The sequence below is a fragment of the Dermacentor variabilis genome, chromosome 2 (genome assembly GCF_050947875.1).
Source record: "Dermacentor variabilis isolate Ectoservices chromosome 2, ASM5094787v1, whole genome shotgun sequence".
Classification (NCBI taxonomy): domain Eukaryota; kingdom Metazoa; phylum Arthropoda; class Arachnida; order Ixodida; family Ixodidae; genus Dermacentor; species Dermacentor variabilis.
In genome coordinates this window covers 79909250-79935489 of record NC_134569.1, presented here as the reverse complement: position 1 = coordinate 79935489, position 26240 = coordinate 79909250, and the positions used below count along the sequence as shown (strand labels likewise).

Here is a 26240-nt window from a genome sequence, read left to right as displayed (position 1 = left end):
CAAGAATGCTGTTCACCATAGGCGACAACATGTCCGATGTTAATCATGCTAAATCTCACAAAAATGATTGTATCCTTAAAAGTGATTGAATTCACAAGATATGCATCCCCAAATTAGGCAACGAAATGTATCAGTGTTCCAGTTAAATCTGTCCTACACAGCTTAAGAAGGCGCTCTGTTAAACGTAAATGCAACAACAGCAAATTTTGCCGCAATTTTGGTGACATTTATCCCGAAACTGGTGCTAACTTCAAAATTTGTTCCAAGTGGACATGTCCTATAAACTCTCCTGCTCTAATTCACAGATTGCCATGAGCCCAGATTTGACCAGTCAGAAATTACTAACATTTGTTAATTAGCTACGGATTTAGATTTCTCATGCCAGTAATGCCTGCCTTTTCAAATGAGTGGGATGTGCTAACGCTAAAATTTGTTTAGAAAATAATTAAATCGCCAACCATACACAAGCACAACATTCCTTCCTACTTACTCAGTGCATTTGCACCTTTCCACCTGCGCATACTGTACACTCTGATAGTTTGCAGCTGAATAATTTATCTTCCTTTCAATAACAACTGCAGTCCTTTTTATTCATCAGAATGAAGTATTGAAGTGATTTGAAGCGCATGCATAACTAGTGAGATTAAATTTACCTATGCAAACATGCACAGTGCAAGCAAAGCTTTAATCACAGGGAATAATTTATTGCTCCTTATTTTACAAAATGTGCATGAATGCTAGATGAATACAGCTGGATGCACACCGAGCGGTCATGAAACTTCTTCAGCCACCTTGAAATGGAGACCACAGAACGCATCTTGCAGTGCCCTCTGGCAAGCTAGCCCTGCCAGGAATCCTCCAGCCTCCTCAGCTTCCACTGTGGCTCGCACATGGTTTGTGTAGCCTAAAGGTGAAAGCGACTCCAAGCTTGGGGCTGCTGGCCCGCACAGGTCCAGCGTGGGAGCAGTGTACTTGTACAGTGGGCCTTCAACAACCTACAAAAATAGCGTGGTCCAACTTAGTCACAATCTTATAGCTATGGCAGTGTTTTCAAGCACAGTTTCGTAGGAACGTTTGGTCCCACAGTTTCCTGGAAAACTTTCTAGAGGGAACCCTGACACCAGTGTCAAAGGAAACTGCAAGCATGGTGATGGAGCAAGCATAGGAATGATAGCTAGTACATGCATGTGCCCAAACTTTGTCCTTCTGGCTTGAAGCGGCTTTGTGACTTCGCAAACTTATGATTTTGAACAACGTATTGTGTTACAATTGCCGCAATACTGATTATGTATGTGTGCAGTGATTAATTGCTTTGCTGTTTAAAATACTAAGAGTGCTTGGAAATTTATAAAGATAAAGAGCAGTAAATGATGTCACAATAACACTTGAAGCCATAAGCACAATGATTAGACAGATCCCTGTACTAACAACCACCATTCTCACGGTAGCAGAACGATCAGAGCACCTGACTTCCCTAATTTAATTTTGTAGGGAACTATGTTGAGTCCCACCAAGAATGTTTCCAAGCCTTGTAAGTAAGCAACCAAATAGTATTGATCTCCAGCTCTGACAGTGGCATTGCCATCGATGCAACATTCTAGGTAGGATCAAGTGACAAATGTGTTTCCAGGTTCGCACTGTAGTAACAAGTGGAGAACTAACCTTTGATGTGCTGTCACTATATTTTCCCTTCTTAACCCTCAAACGATTTTTGCCATACATATTTACAATTAAACAACCCTGACCTCTGTTGTGCAGGCACGCTAGCATACAGCCCACAAGTATTTCACATGACAGCAGTGTTTAACAAAAGTGAAAGGTGCCACGTGGCAGCAATCGTAATGAACATCACAGTATGACGACACAGTATTCATAATGTGCAGGTATGTTATGGTGCTTGTGGCAGCTAATTGAGGTTGCAAGCCACAAATACACAAACGTTAAGGTTACAGTAAAAAATATCAAAGGGGGAAAAGAAACAGTAAAGAAAAAACCTTTGGTATGGGAAGGAAAGCCTCCTTATGCCGGAACTTTATGCCAGTGGAGAACTCTGCCGTGACTGGTTTTGGAGGTAGTGGCTTTGGACCTGCCACCTGTCGCAGCTTGTCTCCGTGGCTGGCTAGGATCTTGTTGGCTGGCAAATCCGAGAACATGAGGTCATCGATGAGCGACTCCTTCTGCTTTAGCTTCTCGCGCTGTGCCGCTTTCTCCACTTCAGCCAGCTGGTCACGTCTGTGGACATCCAGGTCTACAGTTACACACCCATGCAAAATAATGCACAAATTTGCAAAGCAATACATATACTCAAAGAAGTCGCTAGACCACAGCATTAGACCACAGACACTATACCTATGGATAACTTTGTGTGGCTATGCGGCAAAGGCAGTGCTACAGGGGCGGAGCTTTAGCATGTGTATTTAAATACCAAGTAATCGAGACCAGTTTCAGATCACTCTCAGTGCCCCTATATACCATGCCGCTGTGGCCAGAAAGCAAAGCCTCTAGCAAACTTTTCATAAATGTTTTGCCTCTTTTTCATTGTAACAAGCAAACTATAAGCACGACAAGATGAAATATACTGCATAATACTCCCTTGATGTCACTTGTTCTTGACAAAAGCGTTAATACATGTGCACACATGTTCGAACATACCCGCCTCTGTTTTCTTCTTACATGATGTTTCCATGGCAATGAAACTTACTCAGCCTAGGGATATTGCATCATCTACATCACTTGAAATTGAAAACTGCGCCGTGTGCATCATGTGTCAATACCGCTTATGTTTGTGGCTTCTCGGTAGTAAATCTGTCGTTCCTAATAGCCTGCAGAAGTCTTGAAGACTTTCTAAACTATTGTTTCTATGGGACCAATCCAGCAGGCTTTCATGCCATCGTTGATGCTGGCTTAGCTGTTTATGTCCACAGAAACAACATTTGTTTCTTGTGTAGCTAGCAGAATCGTCCTCAGGTCTTCAATACCGGCCTCTCACTGAGCCGAGTAGCAGGTGTTAGCTACAGTTGTGGAAGTTCTGCTAAATCAAATTTGTAGTTAGTGCTAAATGAATTTTTAAATTTTATTTTATTTCTTCATCGAGTCTATGGGGGAAAAAACCAAATGTTCACATATTATTCCTTATATCCAAAAATTCGGCTTAGCCGGGTTTCCCTTAATGGGAGTCTACTGCATGTCCAGCAGAGGTCTCACAAGTGCGCTTCAGTCCTGTAACTTTGCTTGTGTAGCCACAGAAGGTTGCTCACGAGTACAGTATCTTCGAACAGAACAGCTCAAAAGATGGGACAAGGCGAGTGACAAAGAAACATACAAAGTGCTGCAGTATACTTATTCAAATGTGGTACCTAGATGCTGGCTGTTGAAGAAAGTTCTATACAAGAAAAGATAGCATTAGGTGTATTTGAGATAGAACTGCGTCAAAGAGAACTCAAAATTGGCCAGAATTTTAGCTTTCAGTTTATGGCCATGAGGTACACTGTGATGATACTGGCCCATGTCATTTCAGAGCAGCTTTCGGAGCAGCCAAACATGCATTTCGGAGCAGTAAAATGGACTTTTGGATCAGGTGTATGAAAGCGATTGTGAACTATATTATATGAGGTTTTTACAATGGACAAGCCATGTGAAAGCAGTGGTCACTGGTTCACCAACTAAATCCAAGCACCTTTCACTCAAGAGGCAATGATGAAGCATATTAAGGCCCAGGACCAGACCTCTCAAATCCTGGCAGTCCAGAGGGCCCGCGAGAGGGCCGTCAGGTTTCACCTGATGGTCCCCGAGTGGGCCTAGCCAGGTGACGTTGAGTTTACTTGCGTCTACTGTGGACTGAATAAAGTTGTTTCACTCACTCACCCGCACCAAAAATGAGCCCCCCCCCCCTCCCACTTTTTCCGCCCTTTTATCACAGTCATTGCTATGGACTAGGATGAAGTGGTGTTGTCTTAATATGTACTTCATAGCACTTCAGTGGCTTAGAAAAGCACGGAAGCATTTGGACGTGCTACCTGCGAAATTCAGAAGCATTTTGAGAACCTTCAGCACCATCTCACTAATATAAATGTATCCCTTAAGACGGAGCACTCTGTCAAAAAAAAGGCACACCAGTGGTATTAAAAATTTACTTATTTTGCCCTGTGCTGGTGCTTCACCAATATAATATCTACTTGAAATACTGCGATGGTCGACATTGTATGTGACCAATATGTACGTGACCTGTGACTCTGTAACGCTGTCAGATTAGGCTGTGATGCGTGAATTCAGTTTGGAGCTTTCTGCCTACGAGTGAGCTTTCGTCATTCTGCCCAATAAGCGCAAGAAAAGACTTCGCGAACGCGTTTGTGGTAGTTGCCGGCATGTTGCCTATAGACCCAAACTCGGATTCCGGCCAACAGTCTAGCCCATGATTTCACGCCCATTCAACAAAGTGGTTTACCGGTCTGAACTTATTGAAGGCTACCTTGCTGCGATGACCTGTCGCCCGCCACCACATCAGCTGGCATTAAAATTTTTTCATGGCCGTACAATACCGCAAGGCTTAGCTAGCAGCACTTCAATGGTATCCAGTGGCGAAAGTTGCTGTTTGGTGCCGAGCCGACCAAAATCTTAGCAGCTTCCATACGTCGTTAATTGCCACGCCAAGAGATGTGGAGGATGCTCGATAAATTGAATAGCAGAAAAATTGTTCACAGCCTCTATGCATCCGCCAATGTAAGCGTTATGTTCGAAAAATTGAGCGAAAAGCCTTTGAAACTTCGGTCACCGCTCAACTTCGGCCAGCGTGATTACTTGCTGCTGCCTGAAAAGCGAGGCTGTCCCATTGCCTGAGCAACTCGCATGCGTCATTGTGGGAAGTATTTAACATAAACAATATCCCACGGAAGAAACAGCAGTACAATACAGGCTTAATGGAGAGGCTCGGCCCATACCGCCGTAGAGCTAATGCAGTCGCTGGTCCATGCCATGTCACTTTTGACACTGCGGTAAAATGGCGCTTCAGGACTCGGTCCTGTTTGAAAGCGTGAGCAAGCTTTTCTGTGCAGATTTCTCATATACTACTGAAACACAGCAGCACGCGGCAGGGTTCGCCTCTCGCCACAGTTTGGCGCTATTGGTGCAGCAGCAGCATCACTGGGCACGTGTTAAGGTGCAGTATACGGCAAAAGTTCTTTAAGAGCTGCAGTGGCAACTGAGCTAGACCAGTGATGCAATAAAATGTTGACCATTACTCATGCTTGCAGCATCTGGTCTGTGAATACCTTCACCACAGCATGCACAGAGCTTTCAAAGACTTTTGGTGACATGCAAGCATGTACTAAAATTCTGTGGCACAGCAGTGCTTTTTTTTTTTTGCTATACAGTAAAACTTCATTAGTTTCATTTTAAAGGTAGTAAAGACAAATCCCCAATTCAGCAGCCATTAACATAATGTGTTTTGTATCTGCATTAACCGTACCAGTTTATTGCGTACGTATCGGTTAACACGTAGTGTTTCCACTTTTCGTTGCGCAAACACGGTGGTGCATTATCTCCATCGGGTGGCCCGGCAGAACAAGTGTAACAGCCTTCCCACCAACATCGCTACTACCACTTGTCCATCTTCATTCACAGAACTTGTAACTGACCATTTTGTTAAATGATTATTTCTCACGATGTTTTTGCTATTTTATAAAAACTCACTCCTTATGTAATGCCCCAGCAGGGGACCTTTAAGGTAATAAACTGAACTGAACTGAAGCCCCATAGATCAGAACAGCCTCCAAGAGCCCTGTGTGTTTGTGCCAACGACTAATCTGCTAAGCGAGTGTTTTTCGAGAAGAAGGGGCTGGCTGAAAAGCTACCTCGCAGCTTCAGTAAGTTTGAGGCCACTGTTGTCGCTGCTAGGCCGCCGCGGAATCAAATGAAAATAACACTTTTGTCGTGTGAAGTGAATAAATACCGCATGTCTTTTTCCCTTTCATCACACTCTCTCTGAGTTCCGTTTCCGACAGGTAAGTGGGCGAGCTCATTCTACTTCGGTTAAGCAGTACTACCGTTTAGTACATACTTTTTCCGAACTCCGGCCAGCTATGGTTTAACGAGGTTTCACTGTATTGCTGAGTCTACACTACCAGTCATGCTCATTTTGCATGCTGAATCTGTGCTGGCATTGTCATTGCCAGCTTGCCTTGAGCACATGTTTTTGCTGAGATACGCAAGCACTTTAATTTGATTCACTTTCAGATGTGACACACAAACAGCAACAAACTTGGCACAGCAAATACTGACAAGCAATAGCATTGTATTTAGATCACAGTAACTGTTTTAGAATGTTAGTGTTGCTGATATTGCATGCTTAAGAAGAAGCTTTAGCTTGGGTCCAACTCAGATGCGCCCTACTCAAATACTTGTAAAATGCAGAAACGCCACTGGGCTGATTTTAATGAACATTGTTGTATTTGAGAGAGAAAGTTAAATTCTAGTGAGTGTTAGTAGCGGAATTTTGATTTAGGGCTTTACTTTTTTTACAAGAATTTTCAAAGATTCGGAAGTTAGAAAAAAAAAATAGAAGCACCAAGTTTAGATATTAAAGACTGTATCAAGAGCAGACATTGCAGTTCTGTAAGCAGCATCTATTAGATTATTCAAAGCAGACGAATTTGATATGCCAGTTTATATCTTGCATGAATTCGTTACGTTGTGTACAAGGGTTCTGTAAAAGTTGTATTTCTATTTTACTAAATTTTTTTTGTATCATGTGTGACATATCTATTTTGTCCGCTTTGGATGTATTATTATATGCAATTCACTGAATTGTGATATCTTCTTTCATTGCTGAGTTACAGAGTTGTAAACTTGATAGTTTCGCTTTCAGAAAATTTGTGATTTTTGACAATTTTTAATAAAATATTGACGATCTAAATAAAAAATTTGAGACCAACAGTCATCAGATTTTAAGTTTTCCTTCTGAATGCAACAAACCTTGTCAAATTTGGTGCAGCGGTTGAGAAAAACGAATTCTCATTTTACATGTAATTAGATGGGAGCACCCGAGCTAAAGCTTCCTCTTAAGGCACTCGTCTGCACAAGCTTGCTTGAAGCAAGTACCACATCTGGCATTTTTTTCACTATCAAAAGACTTCCAACAGATGGTTCAGAGACCGAAAAATGAAACCTATTCGCAAACAGAATTTACTTTTCGTAAAACTCAACGCAACATTCATGAAATCATCAAACGAGCCAAAATTTGAAAACTTTCAAATTTGAAAAATTAGTTGCTGCTTTAAAAATACATGAGACTGACTCAGCCAGAAACACTAGTACCGTTTCGTATTTCATTCACTTAGATGTAAAAGGAAGAAAAATGATTAAATTCTTGGGTATTACATGCCAAAACCACAATCTGATTATGAGGCATGCTGCAGTAGGGGACTCCAGATTGCTTTTGACCACCTCAGGTCCTTTCACATGCACCTAAGTCTAAGCACATAAGCATTTCTGCATTTCGCTCTCATCAAAATGCGGCCACCGCACCCAAGAATCTGACCTGTGAGCATGTGCTTTCAGAAGCGCAAGCCATAGCCACTAAGCCACAACAAAAAACAATGGGACAGTATAAATGATGTATCTACTGCAGTGGGTACAAATTTTTTTTTTTTTCGTGAAACCAAGATACACAAAAACTGAGCCAAATATTTAAAAAATCTGCTTAATCACTAGAATGCTGGCTTTTTCATTCATAAGTTCACTAAGTTTGTAAGGATCAGTAGGTATGCACAACTGATGAACAGAAACACTATTAGACAGTTTTAGTTTAACGTACGCAACTATAGCGTACACTATATGCTGTGGTATAGTGTACTATAAGCAGCGCACATTTTTTACAGTTTTAGTTGGCCTGTGAGATCTTCGGATCTTGGAGGCCATATGCCGTCGTCGTGGCTATCTCCCAACTGTAGTGATAGGTGGCGCTGACTTCTCAAATGTTTCTTTTGTTAGGCTTCGACTCGTTCGAAACGAAAAGCGATCTCGAAAACACCACAAGGTTATCCATAATACTCTGTCGTCAAAGCAGCCTGAGACTAAGCGCTTTGCTATGAACGAAGTGGATTTTACAAAAGCAACGCCAAATTCAATTCGAAGCGGGCAGCCGGGACCGCCGCCATGTTCCCCGCAAACTCCGCAAACCACGCAAGGACGCTAGCGCTAAATCTGAGAAATAGTGTGCGTATGCTATACGCTATGGGTTGTTTAGCATTCCGCGCATATGCAGTGACGACCCGCTATTTTATAGCGTACGCAATGGTATAGCATATGCTAAACTAAAACTGTCTATTAATGAAACTTTGCATAGCCACATTATGCAGTGTATAACATGGCAATGACGCAGTGGTAAATGCTAAACCTCACACACTTCTCGCTCCTGTGAGATATGTCAACACACAAGTAATCTGTGCAGTAAGTGAGTGCATAAACTTGAAAATAATGTAAATTTTTCAGCGTCCCATCACTGCAATGCAGCAGCAACACTACAAATTGGAAGAACCATGCTGTGGAAAAGAATATGGTAGTTACAGAAAAAAATTAAATAAACATTAAGGACATAATCTAAACATGACACAATTAGCCACCACAAGTGTCATACACATTTCTATTTTCTTGAAATCACTTGTGTCAGCTCTAAGTGGGTCCCTAAACACAACAAGTAAGATGAACACTGACATGACAACAATCTTAAGCCCTACGAGCAAAGCTTTTTTTAGGGTTGAAATCATAACTTGGCAGGAATGCCTTAATATTTGTTCACGATAAATAAATTAAATTTTGTAGTGCTGAAGGTAACAGCAGGAGGTGAAAAACAATGTTTCCTGTAATTCAGATGCCAGTATCACTACATGCAACTTGTATATGGCGCACCTCAGTTCAGACTCCTGTCGTTCTTGCTCCAAAAGCTCTTCCAAGTACTCCTCATCTTTTGAGGCTTTAAGCTGTGAGGTGGAAAGAACAAAAGGGCAGAAATTATATGCAATGTAAGCACATGCACTTTATGTACACCTGTCAAACAGGTTTTCTTGTGTGTGCGTCAAATCAGTTCTGTGGAAATCCATAGGGTGAAGGAAGTTCTACGAAAGGAAAGACTGCCATCCACACGATAGCAGCACAAAACTACAAAGGAAGCCTGTATAAATATTATTGAAAAGAAAACTTTGTAGATCAAAAAGAATATTGGCAATTTTGCTGGGAGGTGAGAAGCATTGAAAGCAATAGCAAGGTTTAGCGTTGCGTTTTAGACCCTCAGAAAGTGTTCAAACACTATCTGGGAACAATGTGGTGCAATGCAGCATGCAAGACCACTTCTGCTGCCTAGCAGCAACAGCCCCCCCAGCAGAGCTGTTGCGATGGGGAACGCCGACAGTGGCATTACCGGCACTGCACATAGATTGTGTGCAAGATGAGACCAATGGAAAACTGTCAGCATCTGTCAGTGCCCCAATGAAAGAGTTAGATTTATCCTGACGTTTACTGTCCGTTACACTCAGACCAATGTATGCACCGTGTGGTATCAGCAGGAATGCTAATCTGTATGTGCGCAATGGTCATGCCGGCAGCAGGAACCAGAATGCTGTCCTGGATTTGGCAGAGCCGTGAGCGGAGCCTTAAAGTGCGTCTGCTTGGCTTCATAATTTTTGTACACACACACTGCATGTCTCCGGAAACGTTACAACCTTCCACACCCTCTCGAGTGTCTGCATTGTCGCGTGGTTCACTGCAACATGACAGTATGATTGCTACCACAATAAGATTTGTCTGGGACCAGGGATCAACCTGATTGTTTTATACCTGCTTGATTATGTGGACTTTGTTACAGAATGTAAATTCTTGTGGAGCCAACATGTGACTGCGTTTGAAATTCTCAATGGCATATAATGGCTGCTGAATCTCTTGGACACATTCCATCTCACAAATGTGACAGTCACGGGGGCCACTTTTGTGAGTGAAGTTACTGCTATTACAGCTTTGACCGGTGAAGTAGCCTGGCATAGCCAATTCTACAAGACTGATCTGATATCTAAACTGGATAGCAGGGATTGTGTCTCCGCCATTAATGACCACTTGCATATTCCTCCCCAAGTTCATTGACTATTTACAGGGAAGAATGAAGAACACACATTCTAGAATGCTCTCAAGTAAACTTGCGCAACATGACCTCGACTGTCACTGATATACAATGAAAATAATTTCTGCTTATTTACACAGATGCTTGACTTTGGACTGCTTACGCATAATGCTTGTGCTACAAGCTACAAACCAGTAAATGAGGTGTGTATCTTGTCAAAATTAGGCCAACAGAGATATGTGTGATATGTATGAAAGTCATTTATTTGTTTATTTATTTATTTATAAAGAAAGTAATAAAAAACACTGCGTTGCAAAAAGAAAGAAGAAAAGGATGTGCCATTTGTACTGGGGACATTCACTTATTTTTTTCTTACTAGCCTTTCTTTCTGTCGTGGAAGGCTAAAGTTCCCCTTATGTGAGAATCTGTTCTAGCCTCATCAAAACCTGTCTATATCTCATTCCAGCCAAATCAAGACGGGATTAAAACTGGAGTACTTGCAAAAAAGAACAGCAGTAACCACAAGAGAAGTATCAGTCTATAGTTAAGTCATTGGTCAGAACGGTCATGGCAGCAACGCTAGCATTACACATTTGAAAAGTCATGCTGAATGTCCTGGACGGTGAACTGCACGATTCAGAATCCGATTTTGCTAATAAGAGGAAAATTTCAGTTTCTTTCAGGGCTTCTTGCTGCTGCGTCTATGCTCATATCAATGAATCATGCATGTAGCCGCAAGAGCTGTGCAACCACAGCACAGTGAGACATGGTGCAAGCAAAAATGAGGCACTGGACCAGTGCCCACTTCCATATGCCGACTGTCACTATTTCTTTGAGCTTTTTTATGTGTTCTGCTAAACAAAAGTGAGACCCCAAATGTCTGTGAAGATGATGTCAACGTGTGCTCACACATGGCGGGAAGTGTATTGGTGACTTTTAACCAGGTCACACTAACAGGGTGCCTACCAAGTTGACATTTCCAAATTCCCTGAGCTTTACAGTTTTCCCCGAGTGACAAAGAACTTTGTTTTAGGTCAAGACGGGCTGACATCATGTCACCCAATGCTGTCACTCTAGTAAGCATGTTAAAAAAAAAAAAAAACATTTAATCCAGCTTGAACAGTAAGGATTAGTTAACAAGGGGAAATGAGACGTCCACCTAAATGTAGCTTAGTACTACAAGAGCTTCCTTTGTAGCACTTAGCTACGTTTGGGTAAATGTCTCATTTCCCCTTATTAATTACTTCTCTCCATATTGCTGGTCTCCGCAGAACTAGTATGTCAGTAAGGATTAGTGTTTACATTATTCAAGAAGAAAACAGAAGGGAGGGGTTAGTAAAATGCACAGCAAATAAAATATCTTCGAGAAAAGTGGTAAAGCCCATTGCTAATCAAGTCGAACATATTCAAATATGAATAAAAAGAGATGCATACAAAAGCAAATACTTTTGAATATGAGCTATTTCTATCAACTGATATCAAGCTCATTGGTATGAGGCCTAACAATGCCATAAGTGAGATTCTCTCTCAATAGCTGGAAAGTCAACCTCGCCTGTCCTGACCTACTCTCAGCCCGCGCGACACGCCTCAGTGTTGCGTTTCACGTTTTAAAGTTTATTTGGTTGGATGAGGGGTACCTGCATCTTGGCGTCAGCCAACACTTGTTTATTGAGCTCAAGCTCCTTCAAAGAAGCGGTGGCACACTTCTTCCCCATTTCTTCCTCAATGAGTCAGTCCTTTCTGTTTTTGTCCTCCTCCAGCAGTGCGTTTGCCCCATGGACCATTTGAAGCATCCTCTTGGTCAGTTGTACAGTTAACATCAAATTTTTTTCAGACTCCCTTTGGGCCACGAAAACATCCGAAAAATTGGCCAGTCAGAAAAAATGAATATATGTCTCTTACTGCCCTTAAGGGCTCAAATCACCACAGACACGTCTGAAAAAGCTCTGAAGGCATGCTAGTACATTACATTTATTAGGTATATTGGTGCTCGTACTGTGACAGGAGACGGCGGGTGCACACCTGTATAATTAATGAATACATACTGGGCCCTGTGACAATTGCTTCTTCCCACACTTGCTAAGCTTGACCACAATACTTCGTGTATTCTTCACTGCATAAGACTGCTGTATTGAGGCGAAGCTTACTTTCGAAAACCGGCACTATGCAATGCATCGTGCTTCCTGAGCTTCAAAGCCACTGATGAGGATTACAAAGGTTGAGTCGCCGCCATTGCTAACAGCAGCAAATTACTAACAACGGCAAATGTTGAAGTAGCTAAGCTTAGCGTTGCTGTGGTGGTGGCTACGGCTGCCAGTGGATCTGCATGCGAGAGTGCCGGTTCGAGGCGATGAGATAATCAAAATGGTGGCAGTAGTGACTTTGATTAACGCTGTTTTGGACCTGTGGTCACGGTAAAAAGTCCGGGAAACCGGACGGCCGAATGGTTCTTGCGTCCGAAATTTCATACGTCCTTATACATTGACTCTATTGGGTACCTGGCAGTGCTGCGAAGCTGTCTGAATTATCGGGCATGCCCAGAAATCGGATGTCCGGAAAATCGGTTGTTGACTGTACACTGCAAACTCCACCAGTCAATGACACGGCATCAAAGACGATTTGTTACGATTCTTGTCTGTTACTCGAGCCAGCATTAGCGCGACTTTTGTTCCCTTTCAATAAAATTACAGCTAATTTTCCCTGATAGAAGCACAAATTCCCAGAGTTTTCCCTGAATATTTCCAGACTATTCAAAATCCCTGAGAATTCCTGGTTTTCCCGGTCGGTAGACACCCTGCACTAACTAGCAGCCAAAATATGGTACTTGGCGCATCAAATGTTGTTGACATGGGTGACAGGACAAGGAAGTAAGGCTTCATATGAATGGTATGCATGACTGAGCACAGGCTTATGCCGTGAACGCCATGAAGAATCTGCTGGAATGACATCATGGTTGATGTCGTTTAGGCATTGCATAATCACATAAGGGCCAACGTAGCGGCACGATAATTTTTCAGATAGGCACAATAAATTACTTCTCTGTGGCAGAGGTTAGAACAACAGGCATCATAGTTTTGCCGATACTGAATATGCATCCATGCAAGCTGTAAAGCCTTTTCAGCACGGTCAGCAAAGGAGTGAGCATGCAGGAGAGGAGTGCTGTGTAAGGGTCAGGCAATAGCATAGTGTCTAACATGCTCGTAGTTCTGTGTTCATGAATTAAGCAGGAAAGTAAGTAATTAAATGCGTGAAGTAAGCAAGCCTGTGCTTTCCTGAAGCAATACTATAAGTGAAAGTTATGTATAGAAGTATGTCATCCAAGTTCTTATGGTTGTCGGCAACGCACAAGAACAGCATATCAGCAACTGTCTTGTTAGGGCGCTTGGTCAGGCTATGTGTTGGCGGGTGGTATGGCGTACATTTTCGGTGCGCAGTGCCACCAAGTTGCATAACTTCCTGTACAAGCTGTGCTGTAAAGGTGATGTAGCAATCTGTGACGGCTACAGCTGGCACACAGTGACGGAGGACAACGTTATGAATCAAGCCTGTAGGGATTGGAGCACCTTCCCCCACCTCGTCTCTTAGCTCGTGCATAATGCTTAGATTGATCTACAGGAACCGCTGCCCCCGTGGCAACGTGGTGGACATGGCTATCACATCGGAGCTAATTTCCCACACAAACCATGCTTCTCTCTCCCATCGTCGAGACATTGCGTGAGCAAATGTCAGTGGGACGCACCCTGGACTGGCATCCCGAGTGGCAGCCCCCAGGCACCCTTTCTACCCGAGCTCTCTTCTGCTGAGCGCTTCATCGCCGTGGCAGATGCTCACTGGCGTGGGAGTCGGTTACATGGGACTTCTGGTCCTGCGACTTCTCATTCTCAAGCTTGGTGTACCACTACCCGGTTAGATCTAGCATAGTGGGTGCGTTTACCTGATTTGTCTTGCAGTGAGCCTTTGTCTATAAGCGTCGTGACTGTCATACTGTCTTGTATTTTGGGTAAATAAACCTGTATTTGTTGGCAATCTGATTCCGGAGCCTTCTCTGCGCCATGTTGGAGAGTTGACGAACCCTGCCATAGTGCCTTCGTGTAGTACGGAGTGGGGGAGCATCATGCCTTTTCTTGACCATTGCTTGTAGGGTGAGCCTGGTGCAAACCCATCTCCCCAAGCCTTGTTTTTGCAGTACAGAGCAATATATTTCGTGGCAACTGTACTTCATCGGTTGGCAGTAGAAACCAGAAATAGACTAAGCAAGTCCATGCCAACCAGCTCAAAGTGAACTTTTGGAGGATTTACAGGCTTGAGGAAGCTAGCCGATTGCATAGGCAGAATCTTACAGCGTCGACCACTGTGGCATATGCTTACATAATGCCTGCCGGTCTCAGTAATTTTGTTCCATATAGTACAGTAAGGCCTAATTAAATCTGATCTCATGAGATTGGAAAATATGTCTGAATAACATAATGTCGAATTATTGAATTTATCTAAAAGACAGCAAATGCTTACTTAACATGTCTTTGCTTGTTTAAGAAATCTGCAACCGTTGTTTATACCTTGCGCAACATCAGCACAGAAACTGCAATTCTCATCATCTCATGACTGATAAGGATTTTCAGCAGCAAGGGCCTTACGTCTTCCTTCACAGCGCGGCAGCAACGCAAGACATCCGCCTCTTGATCCTAGTGGAAGTACTTTTCATTCCCACAAGCTCACGGGCTACAATCAGATTACTTTTTATCCTTGACGGAGGCTTCTGCAGTGTTTGTGACATCGTGTGCACCTTGCAATGAACTAAAACAAAGCCACTGATCGCCATAACTGCTGCAGATGAATCTGTGGTCGGTACCAGTATGATCATTCATGACAATCACACAGTTCTGAAGGTGGCCAATGCAGTGTCATGTGCGACCATAAATTAAAATGCAAGAATGGAAAGGTGTAAATGTTTTCGGATCATTTTGTACAATTCCCACTGGTGGGTATGGTAATGTTGACTCTGCCTCCTCGTTTTGGTTGGACACTAGTGCCACTTTTGCTTTCTTGCGTTGTGCATTTGTTGCACTCCACACTGATGAGGCTCATCTAAATTAATAACTGATGCATAACATGTTCGAATTAACAAGAATTTGATGTCATTAAATGATGCATATGCTTGCAGGGACCAGAACGCAAATTCGAATTATCCTATTTGCCTGATCTCACCGCGCGGACCGTGCAGGTTTGCTCTTTTTTTCTGTGGCCCTTTGTTTAGGCCTGACTGGAGAGAGACGCGTTTGCACCTGGACAGGCACGGCCAACACCTCTCTCTTTCCCTCACAACCTTCAAGATAACAATGTTGACGTGGCGCTGCGTGTTTCTTTCTTTCTTTCTTCTTCTTGCTTTCCTTTTTTTTTATGTTACATATCAGAGGTTATGTGCTTTCTCTATGAAGTGTCCTGCCGAGAAGCGGCATGAGGTAATGTATAAAACATGGCAGCCGTGACACTTACCGGCGCTCGCAGTAGCAAAAAGCATAGCCTTTGAGATTTGTGGCTGTTACTTAAAGGAAAGCATTGCAGGGATGCGTGCTTCGAAGCCACCTATGTACAGTCGCCGACTATTTATGCGGACCTCACGGGGACTACAGAAATGTCTGAATAAACAGGTGTCCGAAAAACCAGATAAAAAAAAAAAAAGGAATCCTTTATTTCCATGTACTTATTCGGGCTCGGCAGTAGGCTTGAAGAAATTGTGAATGCGCCATTGCACGCTGTTCTGTTTATGCGCAATCAGATAAGCCTGAATCTCGGAGAGGGTCGTACGGTCACTATAGGTGGCTGAAAGCACAGTCACTGCTTGTACACGCTCCGCATGCAATGGCAGCGTAGCATATAGTGTGTCATCTTCCGACTCGAAGTCATCGTCCGGCAGTGCAACAGAAACCTGACGAATGATCTCGCCATTGTCAAGTTCTGCGCATGTCAGTACAGCAGTGTCAGCACCTGTGAAACTGTCAAATGAGACGGTGTCCGGAATTGCGATGCAACCACTGCGCAGGTCATGGCAGAACATTTTTGGCGTCAATAGGGAGCACATCAGAAGGCGACAAATCCTAGGCCTACCGGCACCCGCATGCTGGCATTCCCCAGCGCAGTCGGTGCCATTAGACACTTGACGCGATGTTTCTGCATGCTGCGTTGGATTACCGCAACCTCGACACAGCACACAAAGCAAACACCACCATGCCGTCACGCCAACACCAGTTGCACAAATGAAAAAACTTGGCCTACTCTCAGCGTCGTGCATGAAGAAAGAAACAAATCAGCTGCTGGATTGTCTTGACATGGCTTACTAAGCTGAGACCGGAACTGCTGTAGCCACTCTATCGAACCAGGCAGAAACGATGATGATGAGCGGGGATTTCCAGTAGCGTCACTTCGTGGGGCAGCAAGGAGGCTCCATTCAAAACAAAAATGGTGTTCAGCAAGTCAAACCATGCACCGGTCAGAGTCGGTGCATGGTGCTCTCGATTGAGTTGGCTCAAGGAGTGCCCGAAAAATCAGACGAGAGGTTGCAAGGTGTCGGAACTTTCGGCAGTTGTTATACATTATGGTCTATGGGGAGAATAGCGTTGCTGCGAAGCAGACCGAATAATCGAGCACGTTCGAATTTTTGGAGTCCGAAAAATCAGTTTGCGACTGTATAGTCATCAGCATGCCGCCGATGTAGCTACAAGAGTACAATGGAGGCTGACGACACAGCAAGCTGTGCGTTTCGTGAGTGCATCTTAGAGCACAGCTCTAGTTCCTTCGGCGAGCGTCGGCGGCACTTCTCCTCTACTACCTCCTTTTCTCCTGCTTTCCCTTCCCTGTTGGTGCTGAGCCGTGTTCCCTCAAGGGCTGCAGAAGGTAGCGCTAGCCTTTTCTTTCTCAACATGAACCACTTCTCTCTTGGTGGAGCAAAGGTGCACTTATAGTCAAGACGCTTTCGGTGCACGTTGCTTGCGGCCAGTCTTCCATTTGCACTGCACCAGCCGAAATGCCGTCCTTCGACGACTGCGCTGGCGGCTGCTCTCTTCAGAGCATGCACAGAATGATCCCCACCCCGCACGCCAGTCTGAATGGCTGTGTCTGACTGTTGGCACCTTTTTTATCCGTGACATGCATGGTGGGTCAGCACAATCAGTGCAACAAATGCACGGATAGGGCAAGAGCCATCCCGACGTCAGGCACATCGCACCATGTTGGCCGTGTTCGGTTATGGTGGCTGCACCAGTGCGTTGAACTATACACGTAGTTATTGTCACAAGAACAATGCTAGGTCAAGTTGTTCTTGTCAACGTGACGTAGCGCATCGCGCTCATGCTATGTCGGACTATATATGCACCTTAATCGAGCGACTTTTTTCTTACTTTCTCTTGTTGAAATTTTGCATAATTCGAATTTTCGTAGCATCTCCTTGGAATTCGAATTAACAAGCTTTTACTGTGTAGACACAGAAGGAAGTGCATAAAAAATAAGAGGCATGTGCAAAAAGAAGAGCGAAAGGAGGAAGAGGCACGCCTCCATTGCTAGGTGACACTAGTCTGGCCAGACGATGCGCTAGCACAACCTGATGTGTCGTCGCCTCCGCAATAAAGAAAGCTCCCTCTCGCATTTATCTCCACCGACGCCCCCTTTGGTTATCCAAACCCATGCACCGCTTATTCATAGTATTATTTCATAGTACAGTGAAACCTTGTTACTACGAACACCACATTGACGAACTTTTCAGAAATCCCCTGCTTACTATAGTTTAAATGTAACAATATTTCAGTACTACGAACTTCAGAATACCGAACTTTTCAGAATAACGATCGTTATTCTGTTTCCCTGTGATATTAACATCTCAGTACTACAAACTAATACTCTTCCGAGTGTCCTTCACAGCAGCCGAAACAGTAGGCTAGCAGATGACAAGGCGCAGAGAACAGACATCACAGTGCATGGGTTTGGAAAACCTGAGACGGCGGCCAAGAACGAAAGAATGCGGGCAAGCTAAAGTGACGATGCATCAGGTTTTGCGAGCGCATGCTCCACCCGGAAAAGTGTTGCCTCGCAACGGAAGTGCGTCTCTTCCTTTTTTCCCCCTTTTCTCTGTGCACGCCTTTTTCTCTTGCACTTTTTTTGCGGCTATAGCTATGCGCGTGGTGAAATGTAACCTCCGTACTCGCGAGATGCCACATGGTTGCACTTTGCACTTTCCAGACAGTGTTTAGGCGCGCTTGCATTTTTACATAGTTCAGGTGTCCACCTCCAGTGAGACAGTTGTGGTGTCCACGGCAACAAATGTGAAAAAGAAACAAAAATCAAGAAACAATGGGCTTTGTAGGTGAAATAGAGCTACCATTTTGTCGGTAGTTTTCTCGGCATCAGGATCTGTTCTGCGCGCGCCACTCTCATTATACGGTATTTCATTGCTGTGTGGCAGCGGAATCTATGGAAAATAGTAACAGCACGTACTGAAAGCCATCAGCAACATTTTCGTGGATAGCTCATATGGTGAAAACTTACGAACTGATGGTTGGAAAGGTTCATTTTGGGGCTTTCACTATAACGATCTTTCAGAATAACAAACAAATTACCACAGTCCCCTGAGGTTTATTATATCAAGTTTTCACTGCACTGAGATGTTGTTAACATGATAAGGAAACTGAGTAAAAATCGTTATTCTGAAGAGTTCGGTATTCTGAAGTTTGTACTAGTACTGAAATATTTTTACATTGAAACTATAGGCAGTCAGCAAGGAATTTATGAGAAATATGTTACTCTGAAAGGTTTGCTATAATGTGGTGTTCGCAGTAGTGAGGTTTCACTGAACACAACATCCACCATGAAGAAAACTAATAAGATCTCTCCAGCACCACACCGCACAAGCAAAATCTACCAGCCATTAATGCTGTGCAAATAAGCATGCTGAATGAGTTCCAGAAAATATAAACAGTGACTGCATACCTTTCCTTTTTGTATTTGGGACTTATTTTCCCTCTTGTACTGCTCAACTTTCCGCCGTGTTGCCTCGACGTCAATTTCATTGGCCAGGTTGTAAATTATGGTTTCAACTTCCTCGAGATAGTCATTGTAAGCCCGCAGCGTCTCAAAGTCCTCCTCACGCTTGTTGTAGTCCTGAAAACCAAATTACAGTCCCATATATTAATGCCATCATAAGCGGTCAACATAACAATTCTAGCCTCTTTTGAAGACAAAACGCAAAGAGTCAAGGTAAGTAAAAAATGTACTCAGTGACTGAATTTTGCTAAATGCTAGACACAACTGGTTTCAGTGGAAAAACTAAAAGATATAACAACAGAAAGCTGAGCCAGTTGGTGAGGATTCATAATGCAAAAAAGGGGTAAGGCGTGCAGACACGGACATAAGAGAACTGGACAACACGGACACAAGTAATTGCTATGTTTACTAGAGCACACTTTGTTTACTGTGCATTATGTCAGTACAGTATCAATGACTAAATCATAAGAAGCTTCGCTTCAAGATAAAAGCATGTTGCAAACATAGTTTACTAACTCAATATTTTTCATCAGGTTACATCAAGGGCTAGTGCGTGGAGGCACTGAAGCTTGTATAAGTGAATGAAACAAAGTGAAATTAAATTCTGGAACCCAACGTGCCAAAACCACAATATGATTATGAGGTGCACCATAGTGGGGGGACTCTAGATTAATTTTGCCCACCTGGGCGTTCTTTAACACGCACCCAATGCATGGTACACAGGCATTTTTGCATTTTGCACCCATCAAAGTGCAGCTGCCGTGGTTAGAATCTGGTCTCGCTACCTTGTACTTAGAAGCGCAATGCCATGCCCACTAAGCCACCACGGCAGGAATGAGCAGTTTGATGTAGCAGGAAAGGTAGAGTGTATGTTAATGTTAACTATTAATTAATGTTGATTAAGCATGCTTTCACTGACCTAACTTTCAAAATACAGAAAAAAATGTAGCACATTCTACGAAACACCTGAATGCAACCATTGTACAAAGCATACAAAGGCTATTATTTACCTTATGTGTGAAAACACATTAGATATACCAGACATTTACTTTTTTAAATTTTTTTGCCTTGCAAATAGAGTGCAAGAATAATTCCACTTGCATTGTTGCTGCACTAGGCACCGTCCACTGGCACAAATGATCGAGGAGCACAGGGCCTGTGTGTAGTATTGCATTTTGCATTACCTTATTTTTTATTTCAGGTCATCCATTCACTGTGACAGCAAGGAGTATGATGCAGCTACATGTCTGTACTGTAGTGTACCATAGTAGTTAGGCTGATACTTGCCCAGGTATCCAGGTCCTGAGCTCGGAAAATATAGCCAAGAAATTATCTAAAGTTGCCAAAAACTAGCTTACTTAGATTACAGGAGACAAAAACAGCCCAGGAGGTAGCCAAGCTGTGACTAATTGGTAACCAGAAGAACACATGCTCCACACTACCCAACGTGATGACACTACTTGAATGATGACAGAAAAGTTTATATCATTCCTCTTATATCATAACCTCTTGCTCAGCTAAAAACAATTAAAATGTCAGCAATACCAAAATGAACACCCTTTTCTCTCACATGTGATGCTAGACACAAATCCACTGCATGATTGCATGATACATTAAATGTTCACTGTTGTTCTAAGTGCATATGACCATGCTCTGAACTGACATTAGTCGATTTCTTGACATGTTTTTCCTCTTATAATCCATTGCACTTAGTTTTGCCCAGCCATTTTGAATTTTAGCGTTGCCCAAAAAGGTCACACGACCAGTTAAGCAGGAATGCTGTATTGCATGGCTGATATTCAGGTCCCTTCCGCCTTAGCAGTACATGGTTGGTGTTACCAGTAGCGGTGAGCTCTAGCCACTTAGCTAAGTGGCACCCCCCCCCCCCCCCCCCTCTGTGTCATTTAAAAAAGCTTGTTGACGGGTGCACTAAGTGGCTCCATGCTACTCTTGGGATCTTGGAACAGCAGCCCTAGATTTTTCCTGTCAGATCACATCTTTCAATATAGGCCAATTGTTGAGTTCAATATTTGAGGCCTTGAAGGAAAAATACCAGCTCTGACTTCAGTAAATGCAGTTTTTTACTATCTGGGAAAATAAAATCAAGAATAAAAACAAAACAGAGTACCTTGAGTATCTTCCGCCTTATGTCCACCTCCTTCTCTACTTTCGAATCTTCAAAAATTTGCAGCCGAAAATTGCCTGCAAGTTGTTCAAATAGTAATTTATGTTGGTTGCAGACAAAATAAGCATGAGCTTTCAGTGGTTGTCATGACATGTTGTGTTAGCAGGTACATAACCACACGAACACACATATGCACATGCACACAAAAAGAAACGGCTACCGAGAAGCGATTCTGTATATCCTTGGAGTGAACTAATACAGTTGACTTCCATTAAATAATGTGCAGCTTTCGGCAAGTTGTTGCCACATTATGGTTGAATCAGCTTCATGTATGAAACCTTGAGACACTGGAAACACCTGTCCATATTAAGACTTATATGGGATACTTTTATGTAAGTACCTTCTCATGACCTGAGTATGTTTATTGCACTGGTTTAACCATGACACTTCCATCAATTCACACCTGGAAAAATATGCACAGAGGCTCAAATTGCCTAAGTTCGAATAAAGTTACAGAATTGTGAAGAAATGGAATTATTTATAACTTATGAACACAATACAACTGAAATTAAAAGCCAAATTGGAAGATGTCCTATTATGAGATGTCCACTGTAACAAGGGGGAAAAAAAGAAAGGAGATAGGTTGTAAGCTGCAGCTGTTGTTTTATGAACAAACGTCAAGCCAATACACAGTGTTCAACGCTTTTACTGGCAGTGAATTCATAACTGACTTAATCTAACATTAGTAAATAAGCCTTCCTCAAATGCCATAAAGAAGCTGCTTATTTTCTTCTGCCTGCATCTTGTGATTTCACCAGTACTTGATTATTCCAACCTGAATCAGCATGACACACTTAGCCAGAAAAGGCTGCATTTGGCACTTGTGTGACACAACGATACATCAGTATGTCCCTATCCATTGTTTGGAAGATGAAGCTTTACACATGAATGTTCCAATGAAATTGTACTCAGAGGAACTGTGATTTAGAATCACAATTTAATGGGCGCACGTCTGCAATACCAATCACTTACATACTGTCTGTAGAGGGACAGCGAATATATTGAAGGCAATTTATGTCCCGCTGAAAAATGCAAATTTTCGGCTTGCCCTATAAACAGTTTCAAGTGAAAATGGCACCTCACCATGAGTAACTATGTATTTTCCAATTTTCAACACACACCTCTTTTAAAGTACATTGGCCCAAAAACTGTCTGCGCGTTAGTTACGTACGAAACCAAAAGTGCGCTCAAGGCATTGGCAGCAGATTACCATCAGCGACAATGTCATTGTCACCACAAGATAGCGATGGAGTGAGTTTTTGATTAAGATGACGATGATGATGCCCCAATTAAAGCTCATAGAAAAGGTAAATAGACTACATCTACATTATGCTTATCAAATGTTGGTATTTGCACATTATTTCCCAGTTATGTAACCACAAGAATGTACAGCTAAATGCCAAAATGATAAAATAAAAGAATTGGTACAGGGATTTTTTTCTCCTTTTGTATAGTTACGTCACACAACAGCAACAATGGTAAATGTGAAAGTTAAACACTGACCTCTTCTCAAAGGCACATTACACTGTGGACAGGCCCCTGAACCCTTAACAAAGAGAAGTTCCACGCAGTTGTCACACAGGGCATGGCCGCAGACATTCACCATAAGCCGCAATGAGGGGTTGCGATACTTTGTCGTCCGGCATCGTGGGCAAGCCAATTCATCCATGGCTGCAAGTGAAACTGTTCCAAACAAGGTAAACGAAGCATCAGAATTTGAAGAACTTAGGACACACAGAATCAGTTTGAAATGCTATAGACTTGGTGGTTTACTTTTCCGAAAATTTTCTGAGCATGGATGTATAATAAAGTGCATCTCCCCGTCTCCACATAACACACCTCAAAAAGGAGTTCTGCCCCGATATTTTACTGCTGCTCTGAGCTTGCAGTCATCAGCAGTTTAGTTAGTGGTCCAAGAAAACACTAGGTTGCAGAAGGGCACGCACTGGGTCTGGTTGGTGCATGATTATGAGTAGAAAACAGCAGTGACTAGAGTCATCGCTGTGGTGTGTGTGTCCTCTTCGTCATTTTGTTTAGCGCAGTTTTCTGCTCGTACTACATCGCATTTCATTTTTTTTTACCAGTGCAATCAAGGACATCACAACTATGAGTAACTGCAGAAAATGAAGAACAGAAATAAAACTAATAGTGGTAAGCAATATTGTCACTTTTAGGTTGTTATGCAATTAGGCATGTACTGTCGCACAATGTGCAATTATTAGGGTGTATCTGTGCATCTCAAATGCTGTAGACCCATGAAGACGGGTCCATATTATCAGACTGTACACAAGATGGCTGATTACTGTAGCACATTTTCAAACATGAGCAGTTACCTCAAGATAACCTAAAGCATGCGATGACAGCTTTATAAATGGGGGACAGCATGACAGCTACCAATGAAAGTGCTTACTACTATCGTGGCCAGTAAGCCTTGAGGGCACAAGTTTGCCCAAAAAAACCTTTCCTGTTTGTCATCGGGTTGTTTGACTTCCTGCGTCTTCACTGTCACCACACCCCCCGACAGTTTGACACAAAAGCCCAGAGGTTAACGGCAGGAAAATCGAACATAATGCTGAAGCAAAGCTGCAACGCAGTGAACACAATGGCATTCAGCATGCATTGTAACACTATGTACAATAGCCTATAGCTGAACCTTCAGCCGACCAAATGGTGCTTGCATGCTAGCAAGCACAGCTCTTTATCAATTAACTTGCCAATAGTTGTTTCCCTGTGTACATTATTTTATGCATGAACAGTAGGCATGGCTTCGAGCTTAACTCTATCTTTACTGCTAGAAATGTGCTCATTTTCATGCTTTTATACCGTAACGTATTATTTCAAGGCATAGTATTTGCAACATATACTGCAATACATAAATTTATAGCTTGATCATTGCTGTTTCGAATGGATGTGTATCAGTAATGCTTGTTCAGAGAACTTTTTAGAATTCTTATGTGAAACTTCTATTTTAGTTTAAGTGCTGAGAGTAAAACAAATTAAAATATACAAAATGTGCATTTGGTTACTAGTTCCCAAATTTTGTAAGTCAGCTCTCTCTCATACACACACACACAAAATAAAGTTATTATGAAGTTTAGTTGATATCAATACTAGCCATAGTGACACCCATACTATGTGGGAAAGCAGTAGCTTTGCAAAAATTAATAAGTTCCCACTGCACAGGGAGCATTTGTTTTTACTCATGCCAGCAGACACCTGGTTTATTTTTGATTGCACTCTTTAGGCTTGCAAAGCAATGGTTGTCAGGTCTGGGAGCATGCAGAAGCCTTCTCATACTTGATTATTGCGTTCAATCAGTTTTGCTGTGCAAGCAAGGTGGTTTAGTGTGTGTTCAATTGGCATTGGAGCCTCCACATGGTTTGATCAGTTCCTGTACAATGCTGTACAGAAATGGGAAGTGTTGCACAATATTGTACAGTAATGAATAACGGCACCTGCATAGACAGCATTACAAATGTAAGAGATTACAGAGCTAGTCAAGCTTTGGTCGAAGGTTGGTCTATAATCAATTGCGTGCTCTTGTGTGAGTGAAAACTCCACATGACAGGAAGGATTGCTCGTAATAATTTATACATAAGCTGTCAAAGGACTGATAGATAAAAGCAACCCATGGTGGGGAAAATAAAGTTGCACTTGATATTATCCGAAAAACAATTACCAAAATAACAAACACTCATAAGCATCGACCGTTGTTTGAGACAACCCGAGAGAAGTTTCTGGGTCTTCACTGCTTCCAGTTCAAAATTATGATGCCAAGTTCACCAAAACGCAAATTTTGCGTATTTTTATTGTAGATGCACTGGAGACTAGTTTCAATACCTCCCGTCGAAGTTTTATTTTTCCAGACTCTCCAATATGACAAAAATTGTCAAATCTGAGAATTCGTTAAAGTCCAGCCGTAATTTCAGACGGAATTGCAACATAAATGTTCAACAACGCGTAGAAAAAAACTGTTGATCAAATTGACCGATTTCTACAGGCGCGGTAATGAATTAATGTGTGGATGTTGTTCTCAACCAGAAACTTGGTTTAGCATGAGTGACATTTTTAGCTCTCGGGATACAGAACCATACATAACGCAACCTGTGCGTGATGGTGGGGATGGCAAGTTTCAGCTAGCTCGAATGTCTCTCTCGTTGGGCACAATGATGACGCTGTTATTTTTACCTGAATTGAAGCCTCACCGTGACCTTGTTCGCAAGGTTGGCATTTCATTTCAAGGATACGTACTATGTAGAGTTGCGAGAGAACACTACGAGTGATGTAAGGGAACCGAACGGAACTTCAAGTTAAAAGAGGTGTCCCACGGCGCAGCTTTGATCGCGATCAAGCCCGATCCGGATCGAATTTCTCGGTCGTGATTGCCCCTTTTATGCAAGCTGCGCGAGTGCGCCAATCGCAGTCGTGAATTTCGATCCGGATCGGGCTTGGTCGCGATCAAAAGTGGTCGTGTGGCACCGGTATTGACAACTTGCTGTTGAACTCGCTGCTAATCGCTACTGCACGATCTGCAAGTATATAATCTCTTTTAAAGCACGCAGTAACATAATAAACGTTTACTCTAGACTCGCAACGTTTCCATTTAGCGCTTGGCGCTCACGCATCAAGCTCGTCGGCAGCAAACTCACTATGCGAAGTCACAGACATATGAATTTAACAAGAAGAGTCACTACCGAATACTACTAAACGGCCATTAGCTAACAACATGTATTTACCCAGTTTCCAAGCAGTTTATACACCGAACGGTGGCACCAAGGACGACATAGAAATTGCGGGAAACTTTGGGTGGATGGATGGATGGATGGCGGCTATACCACTGGCTATACCCTTTGTAACGGGCGGCGGCTGGCGCCACCTAGCCTTTTGCTCCCCTTCCTTTTTATTATTATTCTTCTTTTT

The 26240-nt window shown here is 42.8% G+C and overlaps 1 protein-coding gene across 1 annotated transcript; it reads right to left on the bottom strand.

The window, feature by feature from the left end:
• Positions 1-681: 681 nt before the first annotated feature.
• Positions 682-26135, bottom strand: Mat1 (CDK-activating kinase assembly factor). The gene is made up of 7 exons (XM_075681057.1): positions 26057-26135; positions 22824-23003; positions 21264-21337; positions 19082-19252; positions 8905-8975; positions 1995-2232; positions 682-995 (listed from the first exon to the last, which is right to left on the bottom strand). The coding sequence occupies exons 2-7, from the start codon at positions 22987-22989 to the stop codon at positions 771-773; spliced, it is 945 nt and encodes a 314-aa protein (XP_075537172.1). The 5' UTR covers positions 22990-23003; positions 26057-26135; the 3' UTR covers positions 682-770.
• Positions 26136-26240: the final 105 nt, after the last annotated feature.